Below are 15,095 nucleotides of genomic sequence, written 5' to 3' on the forward strand. Positions count from 1 at the left end.
AAAATTAATCCGGCAAACTCTTCTCCCGTAGTCGAACACAGATTTTAATCCGTTGCTGAAAACGAGGGTATAGCTGTCTCGTCTGTGGTATTTTTTTATATATAAATTGTGACCATTGTGCGAAATTTCCACGAGAAGGGCTATGGGTTCGTAAAAAGAAATTGTTTAAAGGCATTTTCTTCATTATTCCAACATATATATGCGACGCGTATATCAGTGGAACGGTTGCGTAAGCACCTGAGGGGGTGGGGGGACTGTCTCGCTTCAAATTATGGGCCAAGAGCGAGTGAGGAAGGCAATGCTCAAGGAAACCATGGGCTCGGGTATTTTTTTCATTGCGCGCACAGTCAACGGTAAATGACACGCGATCTAGCTGTGAATCGGAACTCCCAAATTCCGTCATTTCGCTTCGCAGAAAAATAAATTAACTAAAAGCGGTGTTCGTTATTATATTCCATGTGAGCTTTAATGTCTTGAGGTATGGAAAGAAACGTAGAGAACTGGGCGTTCTTCTTTTCTTCGAGTTTCGCTTTTGCTGCAGTGGTATCAATTTCATTGCTATTGCGCAACTGAGTGTGGCAAGAGCAAGTCTCGCTCCCTAAAAACCACGAGAACCCCACTCTATCCGCGCCTAATATTTGTGCACGGTGTAGCCATTTAGGAAGAACAGCAAGGGCGCTCTCTAAAGAGACAACATTACTCCATGAACGGCACACAGTGCTGCAAGTCCCCTAGACGCTGGCCAGGAGGAGTCCGTGGGCCCTGGCCAGCTGTATCACACACTTTCGCACTTGTTGGTCGGAGCTGCATGAGCAGCATGGCCTCCCATTGCTCTAATGCAGTCAGGAGCAGGGAAAGAGTAGGAAGGGGGAGTGTTGGCAGGACAAGCGCCAGCCAGCTAGAGGGAAGCGAAATGCACGCCGCACCACGTGCAGGTGTGGAAATGGTGGTGACTGGTGACACATTGCAGGGTGCGGGGAGGTGTTTGCCTAAGGCGGCAATATTGCGCAACGTCTCGATCGGCCAGGCGATCCCTCCTTTCCGCCCGAGGTGGACCCACCGCCCACCTCGTGAGCCACTCGAAAGGGACAAGTGGGACGGTGAATAACGCACAGGCGGATGCAGTGCTGTTTGCAGGATGCGGAAGCTGATGGAAGATATGTGACCTGCCGCAAAGTTCCCAAGAGCCGTCTATGAATCGGAGGATATTGTCGTGGGTGGAGTAGCGGTAAAGGCGAGGGCAATGGCGACTTCTTCGCTAACTTCAGGATAAGGCGTGGATACTGAGCATGAGGCAACGACGTCTCTTCGAGAGCAATTGAGGACAACTATATATATTCCAAGCGTGGGCCTTAGGGGCCTTGGCCCGGACAAGGCGACGTTCTTGATGGAAGGTGTGATTGATATTCCGCAGAACCGCATAGATTCGTCCAAACTGACATTTTCTCCGTGTTACGTGGCGCAGCAGTTGCCCATTTTTGTCAAGACGGACCGACCCGCGCGCCCGAGTAAAAGTCAGACGGTGGAATTGGGCGTACGTATGCTGGGCTACAACCATTTTTTCGAAGCTTTGGAGGAAAGAAAAAAAAAAAAAAAACAGGTGTGATGGGGCCGGGAGACCCATGGCCAGCCTGACCGCCTTGCGGAGGCGCCCAGTTTCGGTCTGGGTTAACCTGAGAAGAGAGGTGGCGTGTGCGATGCACCAAGCGAAGTAGTTTGTTTCTTTAGGCCAAGGTTGCAATTAGCTACCCGGGCGTTGGCAAGTGTACGGATAGTCCGTTGTTGGCCCCGGTTTCTTAAATGCGGAAGCTGAGAATGCGTATGGAGGGCACGTGCGGAAAAAATGGCATGCCTTTCGCTTCCCTTCACCACATATAGTTGGCGCTTGCCCTAAAGGAGGGGGCACTTGCAACGTGACCTGCATATCATGGGCACAGACATCGCGATGGCTATTCTAGGGCAGTAGAAAAAGAGCTCAGACTTCTTTACTTAGCTCTGTTGTCACCCGGCTTTTCAAACGGTGAATTCAGCGTAAAGGCTGTGGTGCAGGCCCGGGATGCGTTCAAAGAGGGGAGGGAGCTGGAGCATGACCACGTTGAAGAGGAAAGGTGAAATGAATGACCCCTGACACGGTGAACTTTTCTGCTTTTACTGTACTTGCCACCTTTACTTCATAAAGGCACGCGGTCTGATTCCAGGCCTTGGACCAGCGCAAAAGCCATATCGTGATCTATGGACGCATGGAGGAAAGAAAAGGTTTCGGTTGGCTGAGACGCGAAATTTCAAAGCTGTGATAACTATGTAAAACGCTTCCTTTTTATCAGGAGATATCTACCAGCAAGTTTCAAGAGCAACAGTTCAGCGAAACATATTTAAAATCCATTTTAATCTTCGCCCGCACGAGAAAGCCCAGAGCGGGCCGACATGACATCATGTGCTACTTGCCCCAAACTGCCGACGTCGGGGCTCCCGTGACAAAGCCGACGCGCTGGCTGTGGTTGGCGCGCGCTGCTCGGGCGTGTGTACACGTCATGGTTTTGGGACTGACGTCATGCTGCCCGGGCCTGTGGGGACGGCGGAGACCTCGGCCGGTCTGGGCGCGCGCGTGCGCTCGCTCGCGCGCGCTTCCAGAGAGGCAGCAATGCGGCAAGAATGGTGACGTCATGTGATACAGTCAAACCTCGATATATCGAACACGGGTATATCGAATTAATGCCTATATCGAACACTTTCGATATCACGCGGGTAATCACATGCATTTTTTAATTTTTATTTCGAACGGGGACGAACATGAAATGGGTATATCGAACTCCGCCACCCCAGACTGCTCAGACCGCTCGCGCTCTGTTGACAGGTGGCGAGCTATCCCGCAGTACCCTCGAGGATAGCGGTGGCGCGATGGGCGTTCCCCACTGCAGCGCATCGGTTGCGCCGAAGCAAAATTAGACGGTGCAAAAGAAGAATGCGAGCTTGAAGAAACCTGGGGCCAGCTGGAGCGCTTTTTTGGTGCTGAGCCACCAAGCATGTGCATTGATGACTTTGTTGGCGGTGACGACAGCACCGGAACGACGGCGGAGTTGACGGATGTGGAGATCCTAGCGGAGGTTACTACTGAGCGCACAAACGAAGGTGCTGCCGAGGTTGTACCCCCAAGCGGGGATAGTGCCCCGCTACCGACTTAGACCGCGGCTTCAGCGGTTTTGGCCCTACCGCACCGCTACTGAAGCGCTTTAGAAGGCACCGACCTGTAGCTTGTGGAACGTTTGGACTACGTTGAGGAAGTCGTGTATAACACGCCAGGCTACCCTGCTGCAGTACTTTAAGCCAAAAGAATAAATACTTTGAAGCACCAAGTGAGTATTTACTGCACAATTCGTTCATTTATTGATTTGTACAAGTTTTTGACGCGTTTTTTACGTGATTTTATATATCGAATTCTGGTTATATCGAGCTATTCTGTTATGGCGGCCGCTCGGCGTTTTTCAGTCGAAACCGAAACTGGCACGAATAAACGACGCCGTAAATGAATGTTTACGCTGCGCTCGACCGTCTAAACTGTCATTCTATGATTAGTGGGCTGGTAGGCACGCATAGCAGCGAAAAAAACGTAACACGAAAATTTCGTGTCGGTACTCCTTTAAAGTTATTACGACAGTTGCTGCAACAGTCTGAACTGGTCTGAACCTGGCCTTAGGCTAGGCTGTGTGACCGGTAAGTTCGGGGCCCACGCGGCAGAGATTGTTGCTGAAACCTGGCGTTTATGCTTTTGCGTCTAATTCTTATTTCTTCTTTTTTGTATTTTTTGTGTGAAAAATGGCTAGCGGATAGCCGGTGATAGCCACATCCAAATCCATCCATCCCGCGTTAGCAATGGCGGTTTTATTGGAATGCGACTGCGGTAGCTTTATATCGCATAACAAACTTGTAGAAAAGTGGTACAGCAATTGTCAAGGCTTAGAAACTTGCGACAAACTTTCCGTGAAGCTTGTTGACGCGTTATTTGACATCAAAACTCCTGTAAGGATGGATTCGGCTGCAAATAAGCTGGCGGCGAACGCTGAGCGCAGGGTAATGCGTAGGACAAGAGACATTTACATTTGGAAATGGATATGTTTCCGGCAGCCGGCACTTTAGCTGGCAGGGAAGTTTTTCCGGCACTATCTTCCGATTGGTTCTTCAGGTTTACTCCATTGTGACTGGTGTCTGCCAGCCTAGTCAGCCGTGGTTAGCGGGCGCAGTGGTTGCGCCTGTTTTTTCTGATTTTGATGCTGCTGGTTAGATCCCACTTTCTTCCATTTATATCTTTATTCTTATTAAGCCATTGTGTTTTGTTATTTTATTCGCCTTCTTCCTGCTGCTGAAGGGTGATGATTTATTCAGAAGCTTGGTACTAGGTAATACACATCCGCTAGGTTCTGTTGCGGCATCTCGTTTTTACTGTTTATTCGCGACTTGTCTTTATAAGTTTGGTTGGGTTAGGTTAGGTGAGGTTGGGACTCGCCTCTGTTGGTTGGGTTAAGTTAGGAACTGCCTTTATGGTTGGTTGGGTTAGGTTAGGATTAGTTACACAGGAGAAAATGGGAGCTGGTCCCAGCTGGTTTGTGGTTAAATTCCCTGCTAAAACTAGCTGGTCCCAAATGGGACCAGCTAGGACCAGCTGGGACCAACTACATTTTCTCTTGGGTAGGTTAGATGTTGGCTTAAAATACACACGGATAACGCATTCACGAAAAACAACGCAGCTACGCGGGAGGTAGTAAAATACCGATTGTGGGCAAAAAAAACAATGCTGGCAGGATGGTCACATAATCACGACCAGCCAATGGTGGCGCAGTGCCGACAATATTTTCCGCAGCCTACTTTGTCGTCTGCCGGCACAATAGACATTTCCGTCAAATTTTTGCTATAGAACTTTCAAACGAAGGACTTGTGTCATGATCATTTCTTTCAGAAGCGGAAGCGGCGACGTGTTGATGATAGTGCCTTGACGGATTTTGTCAAGGTAAGCGTTTGTTGTACTTCACTCATTGTGTTAGCCGCAACAAAACGTGGTGTCAGTAGTTGACGGGCAGTCCAAAACTGCTCTCACAGTAGAAGTCCTATTGACACAGAAAATATACGAGCTATTGTTACCCTGTTTTGAACCGTACAAACTGGAAAATCGAGGAGAATTACAATTTTGACATTTCTACACGTTACCTGCAGCCTTACGGCCCAGCAATGAACTTGCCTCGTGCGAGTGTCAATGGGTGAACAAAACGCTAATTTTGCCTCATGCACTTGAGGGAAGCGTGCGTTTTTTTAGTTTGTTTTAACGACCTAATATCAAGCACACTCACCGTTGAACTGTCACAGCACACAGCAGCGCAGCGGCCACAAGTACTTGCGGTGCGAAACTTGGGTGTCCTAGAAGTCTAAAATATTTATTAATGCTAACAAAAAGGTAAAGAAGTATCACATCTATTTCGAAGCGCTTGTGTGTTTCTTGTAAATAAAGCCTAGAAACGTGTCATCAACAACTCCATGCGAATAAATTCAACTGTAAAATGAGCTTAGAATGTTGCAATATTTCAGTCGCATTAAATTTAAAACCAATCTGTGCTGTGCCACCAGCGACACGCGTAATTCCAAGCACCAAGTGCAAAAATATGCTGCTTGTTTCCGCACCCTGGTATTTCAAACAAGCAAAACTACAATGCTTACAATAATAATAATAATAATAAAAAAAACTGGTGAGCTCTTTTTCTTGAGGGTGATATACAGAGATATGAAGCTGGGATACTTCAAAAGTGGCTGCATGGTTGGGGAACAGAGAGGAATGTCCAGGTATTTGACCGTCGAAAGGCCGAACAGTGAACTGTCCATGAGCTGGCAGCCCCGGAGTGCATTAGCATGTCTTTTACCCGTGTCAGTCAGCACATAAGGTTTCAGTTTTTTACACGAAGCGTTTTGGAACGTTCGTCGAAGAATGTTAAAGGCCAACTGCACTCAAATCTCACCTGGGCCAAATTTACTTTGGATGTACAGTGCGTATGGCCAAAACAACTGGCACATGACTGGTAGCCCCGTGAGATGCATTGTCATTTAGAAACATTTAAGATAGCCCCATCGCAGACAACGCTGCTACTGCCGAAAGTGACATGCTGGTAGGCTGGGTGTTTGTTCGGGTGTTTGTTCCTCCAGCCAACCAGAAGAACCGGTCGAGCTCTGCTCGGCGTACTTCTCCTAGGGCTGCTGCGAGCTAGTGTGGTTGCGCACAGGTTTGCTCCGGCCAACCGACCGCTCGCTTGCCGGCTGCAGAGTCACTTCAGCCTGGGTTTAATGGCCGTGCCCTTTTGAATTTTGCTTTCAAAATCACTGATTTTTGGTGGTCATTTGCACCGTGCGTACGCGTACTTCAGCTGCCATATTATGTATCTTGCAACCTTTTTAGGCAGACTATATGAAAATAATGTTTTCAAGAGGTCAAAATTTTGAGTGCAGTTGGTCCTTAAGTGCCCATTTGCATGTTTGATATAATCTGTTCAAAGGAGCAGCATGCTGATTCCACTACTGGTTTCGTTGGGGGCAGGATGCCTCGTCACTGTGTCATGGGGAGAGGGATGACCCACTGCTCGTTATTTCACCTCTCGCGTAAAGAGCACAAAGCCTCATTCTGTTCCTCACCGTCTCTCACCGGGAATAGGATTGTGACCCCCTGGCCTGGTCCTTAGTGGGCAGTCAGTAGTGGATGGTGATTTGTGCCGGGATGTGCATGCGTTGTCATGACCCCACTCCTTGGCCTCAGAGTCCTTTAATACATACCAGGTGCAAAACTGTGTCTCGAAATGCGACGCCAGTGTGCAACCTGCGAGGGCACTGACAGAAACATTGCAGGAGCACCCTCGGAATGTGTGCCCAATGTAAGCGTGCTTTTGCCACCAGCCCAGCAGCTGGATCGCGGAAGCGAGCGGCCGAATCGTGCGGGCTGCCCAGGAGGCAGGCCACTTGGAGTCTGGACTGGTCAGCGAACAGGAGGTGCGGGACAACAATCGGGGGGCTCGGACCGCAGCTGCCCTGGCTACTGCGTCGGCCAGTGTGCAGCCTGCAATAGACCCCGTTGGTCTCCACTGCTCAGCATCCCATGCAAGGCATGTGTGCAGGGTGTGCTTCTTCTCTGTACAGGGGTGTAGCAGCATTACCTCAGGGTAGCCTGCTTATATCACTTCCTGCACACAACTGCCCTGAGGTGGAAGCTTCTGGGTTGAGCAAATATGATGAATTGGGAGCGGCTAAAAGTAGGGTAGGAAAGGAAACGGTAGCCGGAATGTAATGTGAAGTATGGGAACAAGGTTAGGAAGAGTGGGGAATTCTGTCATAAAGGTATTAATTTAGCGTGTGCCTCTGACCATTCTTTGTATTACCTGCCTTTCTTCTGTTATCAACTCGGAGGATATTTACCAACGCCTCATATTTAGGGCGCCTCTTGTAGACCATTCCTCTGCTCATTGGTATTGTGTCCAGCAATCTTCGAATAGAAAATTGTAGCCACATCTTGTGGCAGTGTTTTCTTTTCAGGTACAGCTGATCCTCGTTATAAGAGACATGGATGTAAGAGACAAATGGGTATAAGAGACACTATTCACCCACATGGTTGGCTGCCCTATCTTTCTCATTAAATTGACCGCTTTTATAACAGACATCAGACGTAGAAGGTAGTAGGCTATAAAGGACAAGTTATCCTTGAATTTTGTTCAACAGTCTCACTTGTAACGGACATTTTAACTTCAGATGCAGTGCCACCCGTCATTAACTGCAGTTGCTTCCATTGTGGAAGCAAAGGGGGATGACAGACGCCCGCAGTCACTATTTATTATAACTTCAGCAAACACGCAGTGGTTCAATCAGCTGTGAAACGACGACGAGAAGCCGTGCCAATGGAAATGCAACTTACAGAAGTGGTTAAAGCTTACTGCCATGCGTTAGAGCGTGACCGTGCGTGCGGGCTTCTGCGCAAGCCAAGAATACCGGCAGTGCGCAGTCGGCTCTCCCACTCGCGTAGCTCCCAATCAAGAAGCACCGCAGATATTGAGTCCTGTAAGCCTGATGAACAGCCAGAGCACACAGTGGAAGAAGCTGTGCACTCTGGCTATTCATCAGGCTTGTGAACTCGACATCTACGATTTATGTTCCGCAAACAGTGAAAGGAGAGAAAGCTTGTAGAATCTGTTGAAAAAACAGTGTAAATACACTCATGAAGCAAACAAAGATTCAGAACTGTTTCATAAATTCTGGGGGCCAAACATAAATTAGAATGAATCTTTTGCAACTAGCTGTAGTGTTCTTTTGAGCTTACTTTAATCGTACGGTGCCCACTTTGAACTAGGGTCTGATTAGTAAGTGAAAACATGGTTCCCTGCTTATAAGAGACATCTCGTATAAGAGACAGAAACTGCTCCCTATGGTACTTGTCTTATAAAGGGGTACAACTGTAATGTGTATACCATACTGGGGCGGTATTCTCGTAACTGTCCCTTTTGAAAACGTCCCTTTTGAAAACGTCCCTTTTGCGCCCCTTCCTCATGACGTACTTCCGGTTAAGCAGTGAGCGTTGGCAGTAGGTTTGCCGCGCTTGCGTTACGTCGCTTCCGGTTGTTTGCTTTTAGCCAATCAGGGCTTGCCAAAAGGGGCACTTTTGAAAGAGATGCAAAAGGGACAAAACTTGAGAATACCGCCCCTGCTGTCGTCATGTTGCTTTCCATTCGTGGATTTGGTGGATCCAGAAACAAATTCCCTATTTTTGTATCAGAACATTAGAAATTTCACACGAGGGAACGGCTCTGTTGGGTGTCTTGGAATGCAGGCTGCCATCACATCACAGCCACATGGAGCATCTTTCTCAAGCAGAGAACAACAGTAGCTTGCCCGAACTAGGCTGAACAGAGGATCAGCTGTCGCCTCGGGGGAGTGCTTCCTTTTAGGGGCCCATTGGGAGCAAACGTCACCGCCGAGCTCAGATGCGCTTGTGCTAGCTTAAAGGGACCATGAAAACAACACAACTTTGTTTTATTCGAAAGATTTGTTGTTTTATAGGACCTTCAGCACTTGTTTGGATATGGAGATATTGAGCGCCTTTGAGCTCATAGGAAAAGCAGCTTATGTACTAGAATTCGGAGTGCCCTATAATGGGCTATAAAGTAGGTTACATAACCCTCTTTATAACCCCTTTGATCACCGTAAATGTTGCAGCGGCTTTCATCTCGCAGTTAAGTCTGTGTATTGCAGCTTTTAAAGAAATCCAAGTATGAATAGCACTATTTATAACAAGCACCAACAAAAAATAATGTGACTTATAAATTGGAAAATGCAGTCATTTTACGGAGCTAGCAAAGGGGAGTAGAAAACTTTGCAAAAAGGAGGCTTGCATGCAGGTTTCTTCTGCACACGCTGACATGGATCACGCAGATCGCCTATCCAAATGTGTGCTGGAGCTGTAGTCACCAGAATTTTGGCTATTCATCTGTGTGACAGGCTGCTAGATGGAAAGTGTGGAGACATTTGTGAGGTTCATGCTTTTTTTGTTTCTTTTTTGTAAGCATACTTGTGTGGAGACGAGTGAGGCAGTCGTGTGCTCGTTCATTATACAAGTGAGTGCCTGACAGCAATGCGTATAATCTCTGCAGGCTTATCAAGTTTCAGGGGCAGTCGGTATGGCTGCCTGCCAAGGCTCGAGCCCAGCTCGGAGACTTGCATCACCTAGGTCCCTATCTCAGAGGTAGGCCCTCTGTACAAGCAGCCTACCTGCTCTTGTGTGTCCGTATGGTATTTGCTTACCGTCGTTTACTTCAAACTGGGAGCTGCATGGTACTTCTGTGTAGTATTTTTTTTTTAATTTTTGGGCAGTGGCAGCCCACACGGGGCTAGTAATGGAATCCCACTTAACTCCCCTTGTCTCCTGACAGAGTTGCTTTGCTTGGTCGAGCGGTGAGGCCCTCCTTGAGCGTTGCTTGCGCGTGCTTCTTCGAGAGAAGGTGTAGTGTAGTGAGTGGGGTGGCGGCGCACGAAGCGCGCTGAATTGGTTGTCACGTGTAAATACGTACAGTCGAACCACCTTTGCGGGCTGTAGCGTTCGAAACGGGATTGCCCCGAGGGGCACCTGTTCTGCCTGTGAAGTTTGCGATGCCTGTGGCCACTCAGCAGTAACTTTCTCCATACCCTAGGGCACAATAACTTTGCTGCAAAACTCTGGCAAATTTTTGGCATTTAGAGATTTTGACCTTTTGTTTTAAGTTTGCAGAATCTTTTCTCAAATATGTTTAAGAATTATTGCAGCTCTTGCAGAAGTCACGAAGAAACATGCCATGGGGCAGTGTGAGTTGTCCAGTTTGCGTTGTTATAGTCTCATTGGACGCAGTGTACATACAAAGCTTCAGCATTCAGTCGGCTCAGTTCGGAGACACTCAAGGGGTCAACTAAAGGTCTGAAGGACAGCGCTCTCCAGTATGCACCAGGCAGTGGGGAAGGGACGTCAGGACGTCAGTGGGCAACATGTTTCAGAAAAGCTGGTACAACAAAGGCTTTGCACTGGGAAAAGCTGGCCAGAGTGAGGTCAGTGTCAGATTGAATGCCATTGTGCTTTTATACATTTACAGATTGCCATGTCTGTGCTCTGGTTGGTGACATATTGAGGCTCTGCCATAGGCTTTCATATTGAGGCCCTGCCAAATGACATAGACTTTCTGGGCAACAGCAAGACGAGGCAGTTGAAGAACTAAAATTCATTCAGTCAGCAGAACTCTAAAAAGAAAAAGAATAAAGGAAGCCACACACCCTGAAATACTTGCACAACTTTGTATGATGCCTGAAAACCTCCATAAGGAAGGTTACCACCAACACATCAATAACATCACACGGTTCTTGAATGAAATCAAGGGTTCGACGGAAGCCCGTCTGGTCGGGGAAAAGCATGACACCAATTAAAAACTAACACTGACCACGAGTGTTTACAAAAACGAAAAAAGGCATTTCGACTCCCGTACAGGAGCCGTGTTCGCAATGAGCTGAGGGGGCGAAAGTGATCTGGTTATGTTGAATTCAAGATGTGACGTAGCCAACGTGCGTACACGTGTGGGAAGTTGCTGTCATTGCGATTACGTGTGCGCTCCGAGGTCTGGATTATCAGGGATTCAAGATAAAGCTGTGAGGTCCAATTCTTCTCTTTTTCCGTTATTTTCGCATTGGCCCAGTCTGTTTTGCAGCAAGTTGCTTCTGCGTGTTCGGCCAGAGCGTTAGGTGATACGTTTTTCTTTTTCACGTGGTACATGTGCTGCTTGAGCCTTAGTTTCGTTCGCAGTCTGCGCAGGGAATGCTGTACATAACTCCTGGGAACTTTTCTTTCATTAGCTTGTTTTTGACGTTGACAAGGGAGTGCCTTAACTTTTGTGTTGGCACATGCACTACCTGAACACTGTAGGGGCGTAGAACACACGCCAAGTGCTCGCGAAGTCCAGGTACATACGGTATTGGAGCACGGTTCTTGGGACGGGTGTTACTAGACGGTGCCGGACGTTCAAGCTGGTGTTCCATGGAGCGCACAAACGAGTCAGTGTGGCCACCTGCAGACAGGTCCCGATGCATGTGCTGTATGTTGGCTGCGATATCCTCCGGTTTCTTGCAAACCCTGTTCGTACGGCTTACAAGCGAGGCGACTACAGACCTTTTGTGGGAGGCAGGGTTCACAGAGTTGAAATGCAGATAGCGACCCGTGTGGATGCTCTTGCTGTACACGCCAAACATCAAGGATTGTCCTTCGCGCTTGACGAGGACGTCGAGGAATGGAAGCTGTTCTTGCTGCTCCTCCTCTGTGGTAAACTTGATCCATGCTGTTCAGGTGTGCTGTGAACGGCGTCAGCGCCTCCTCCTTGATTACGCTGAAGCAATCGTCTACATAACGTAGAAAGGTTTTTGGGCGCAGGACTGAACGAATTGAGTGCACGTTGCTGAAGCCACTCCATCGTAAGGTTTGCCCCCGTGACCGATACGGCCACGCCCACCGCTGTCCCGTGCACCTGCCCGTAAAAATAGTGCTCGAACGTGAAGTGCCTGTTCTCGAGCAGATCGTCTGGAGCCGCCGCAAATCCGGGACTTCTATAGGTGACGCTCGGGCAAAGTTGCGTCCATTTCGAGGGCTGAGATGCATGCATCAACTGCCAAACCTGTTGGTATACTCGTGAACAAGGACATGACGTCAAAAGACACCAGAATGTCGCCATCTTCCGGGGCGATGTCCCGTATCTTGTCTACGAAGTCTCCGGAGTGGCGGACGTGCGGTGCGCTGTTCCCTACAAGTGGTTGCAGCACTCCAGTCCGCTCGACTGGGCTCAACTGCAGAATTGCTTGTGTTTGGGCGAGTTGGTTTTCCATATCGACTTGAAATTTCAGCTTGAACAAAAAAAACGATAGGACTTAGGAAGGAAACACGGACACAGTGCTGTAGTGTATCTTGCAGCACCACTCTAGATCTCACTTTCACCAAAAACACGAACGAGGCGGCATGGCTCACCACTCAAGAGGACTTGGGCAGTGATTGCTACATTTTGGCCATCAATAATGAACAGGTCCACCCCTCCCAGGGCAGTTGGAAAACTGAAAAATTTTCTTGGCGATTGTAGCGTGTGTTCTTTGTCAATGGCCTCCACAGATAATTGTTTCCACTCGTTGCCCACCTAAGCTCGCAGTGTTTACAGCACAGTCTTCATCAACACAAACACAACTTTAGAACGCAAACACCAGGCAAACTAGAATCTCCAAATTAATCAAACGCCCTATGTGACTAGACTGTCTGAATATTTGCACGTTCTTCACCCACGTACAAACTGCACCCTGCAGATGATTGGGTATACCCTTCTGAAGTTGTTGAATGGGCTTGTATTTATTGGTTTTCATATTAACTCGTGTGCTACATGTATGCTGCATAACTTGTTTGTTCGGAAAGAATATGATGCTTGGGATTAGTTCCTTGCTGTTTTGTGCGGTTTGTTGCATATATTTTATTTTTAACGACTACTGCTTTTCACATGTCGTTATGTGCACTGATTGATGCACTATTTATTGTACTCTGGAATATATTGTATGTCGGGGCTAGAAGTTTTGATTGACACTCACAAGCTGTGTCTATGTATTGCATTTTTTTTTTGTTTCCACCCTGTTGTTATCCTGACTCTGTGAAGTTTTTAGGGCATGGTCAAGTTGCTGAGTGCAACTTTTTACCCTATTTTCTGCCATAACGTGTGTACGTTTATGGAAACTAATAAACAAACAAAGTATGTGTGTGGGCCGTCTTTCAGGGAGCTACGACTTCATCTTGATGGATCCACCATGGGAAAACAAGTCGGCCAAGAGAAAGCGCACGTACGCCACTTTGCGCTGTGACCAGCTGCAGTCGGCACTTCCACTGCCACAGCTCGCCTCACCCAGTGGCTGCCTGGTGGCCGTCTGGTGCACCGCCAATGCACGGAATCTCGAGTTTGTGGCACGTGAGCTGCTACCCTCCTGGGGCCTGGCATACCTGGCCACGTGGTACTGGGTCAAGGTATGGAGGGTGACGGGCCATCAAATTCTCGAGTGCACAGCGTGCGAATGCGCAGGTGACCAAATATGGTGAGCCGGTGCACCCGTTCGACTGCCCGCACAAGAAGCCCTATGAATTTGTCATCTTTGGTGGCCCTTCCTGTTCTTCGATCATCAATGACAAGGTGTTCGTGTCGGTGCCTTCCTCTGTGCACTCGCACAAGCCACCGCTTTCAGGTGAGCACCCTATCCAAGTGTGGAGCAGTGCGGTTGCAACATTTACGATTTGCTGCAGAGCTCGTCCGGCCCTTCATCAAGAATGGCGGCAAGTGCCTGGAGGTGTTTGCAAGGTACCTCGTCCCTGGCTGGACGAGCGTCGGCAACGAGGTACCCTCACGTCTTCCTCGTTCTCCAACCTAATCGCAGATCCCCGTTTGTCATCTGTTGATCCCTTTCTCGTACCTTACATGCACCATTGTACCCAGGTACTCAAGTTGCAGCACGAGAGCCTCTACGAGCCTTCAAACCATGAGCCACCAGCCTGTTAAAATGCTGCCAGTTTTTTCAAAGCTGCTGCCCATGGAACTACTACTGCACCATCGCTTGGAGAATGGAAGCCCATTGAAAAAGGCAAAAATGAAAAAAAGATTTTTCTTTGAGCTTTGAACTTTTTTTTGAGTGCAAAAGCCTTGATGAGGCTTTCCGATGTGACATTCTTGTGAGCACATGACGCTGCACATGCACAGGAGGTGTCAATTGATATGATCACAGCCAGTGAGACTGCATTCTATTAGCGGTAATCTTCTGTAACCTGCAGATACAATTGTTATTGTTATAACCTGCAGATACAAAGTGGTGGCCCAGCTGCACTGAAGTGTGCTGATGTCTGTGGAATATTTCTTAAATATGATTTGTTTTTTGTCTGCCAACATTCTCAAAGCGCAAAACTTGGTGCATTTAAGCACAGTGTTTGATTAGAATCTGTGTGAAGCCCGAGGCAGTTCCACCACGTGAAAGTGACATGGCCACACAGATAGGCCCTTTGCTAACGTCATCATCTAGTACCTGCAGCTTGATGTACGAGTTTGATGTTGCTCGGCATGTCGTAATTCTCACCATTACGGCTGCGTAACGTTAAGCCTAGATATAGGCATAGCATAAGCAGTTGGCTGAGGCTGTGTCATAGTAACGGAGTGAAGGAAAAGATGACGATAATGAGAGGACACGTCCGGCAATCAGACTATAATGCTTTTGCATTCACAACATCATAAGGAGTGGTTAGGTGCCCTCGTTTTTTTTTTTTTTCTTTTTTGTATAAGGGTACGCCACTGTGCACTTGCAGCTTGCAGTGTATCTAAACTGTTCACAGAGGAAAGCTGGTCCTATGGCCCTGCTGGCAGTGAGTTGCTTTTTGAGTCATCAAGCCGAAATTTTCCTGCTTTTGAGGCTGACGAAAGTAAATGTGCCAGAAGGTTTCGAGAATGTTCTGCGGTGTGTTTTTCGGTAGTGTGGAGTTTCAGCCAACGGCTTAGAACGGTAGTTATTAA

At 48.1% G+C, this 15,095-nt stretch overlaps 1 protein-coding gene across 5 annotated transcripts in view; it reads left to right on the top strand.

Moving 5' to 3' along the window:
• Mettl4 (Methyltransferase like 4) overlaps window positions 1–15,095 on the top strand; it is a 71,706-nt gene that overhangs the window by 43,326 nt on the left and 13,285 nt on the right. For 2 of the 5 annotated variants that reach the window (XM_077687631.1, XM_077687630.1), the window contains exons 1-8: window positions 3,821–4,068; window positions 4,952–5,002; window positions 6,925–7,130; window positions 9,663–9,754; window positions 13,326–13,570; window positions 13,626–13,785; window positions 13,844–13,935; window positions 14,034–14,178. In XM_077687631.1, the coding sequence (XP_077543757.1) occupies window positions 3,871–4,068; window positions 4,952–5,002; window positions 6,925–7,130; window positions 9,663–9,754; window positions 13,326–13,570; window positions 13,626–13,785; window positions 13,844–13,935; window positions 14,034–14,096 (1,107 nt within the window). In that variant the 5' untranslated portion in view covers window positions 3,821–3,870 and the 3' untranslated portion in view covers window positions 14,097–14,178. Of the gene's footprint in view, window positions 1–3,818; window positions 4,069–4,096; window positions 4,275–4,951; window positions 5,003–6,924; window positions 7,131–9,662; window positions 9,755–13,325; window positions 13,571–13,625; window positions 13,786–13,843; window positions 13,936–14,033; window positions 14,179–15,095 lie in introns of those variants that run through there. The other 3 variants (XM_077687632.1, XM_077687634.1, XM_077687633.1) reach the window with 3 other exon arrangements.

This window comes from Haemaphysalis longicornis, unplaced genomic scaffold (genome assembly GCF_048455015.1).
Source record: "Haemaphysalis longicornis isolate Haplotype H1 unplaced genomic scaffold, Haemaphysalis longicornis Haplotype H1 scaffold_1, whole genome shotgun sequence".
Classification (NCBI taxonomy): Eukaryota; Metazoa; Arthropoda; class Arachnida; order Ixodida; family Ixodidae; genus Haemaphysalis; species Haemaphysalis longicornis.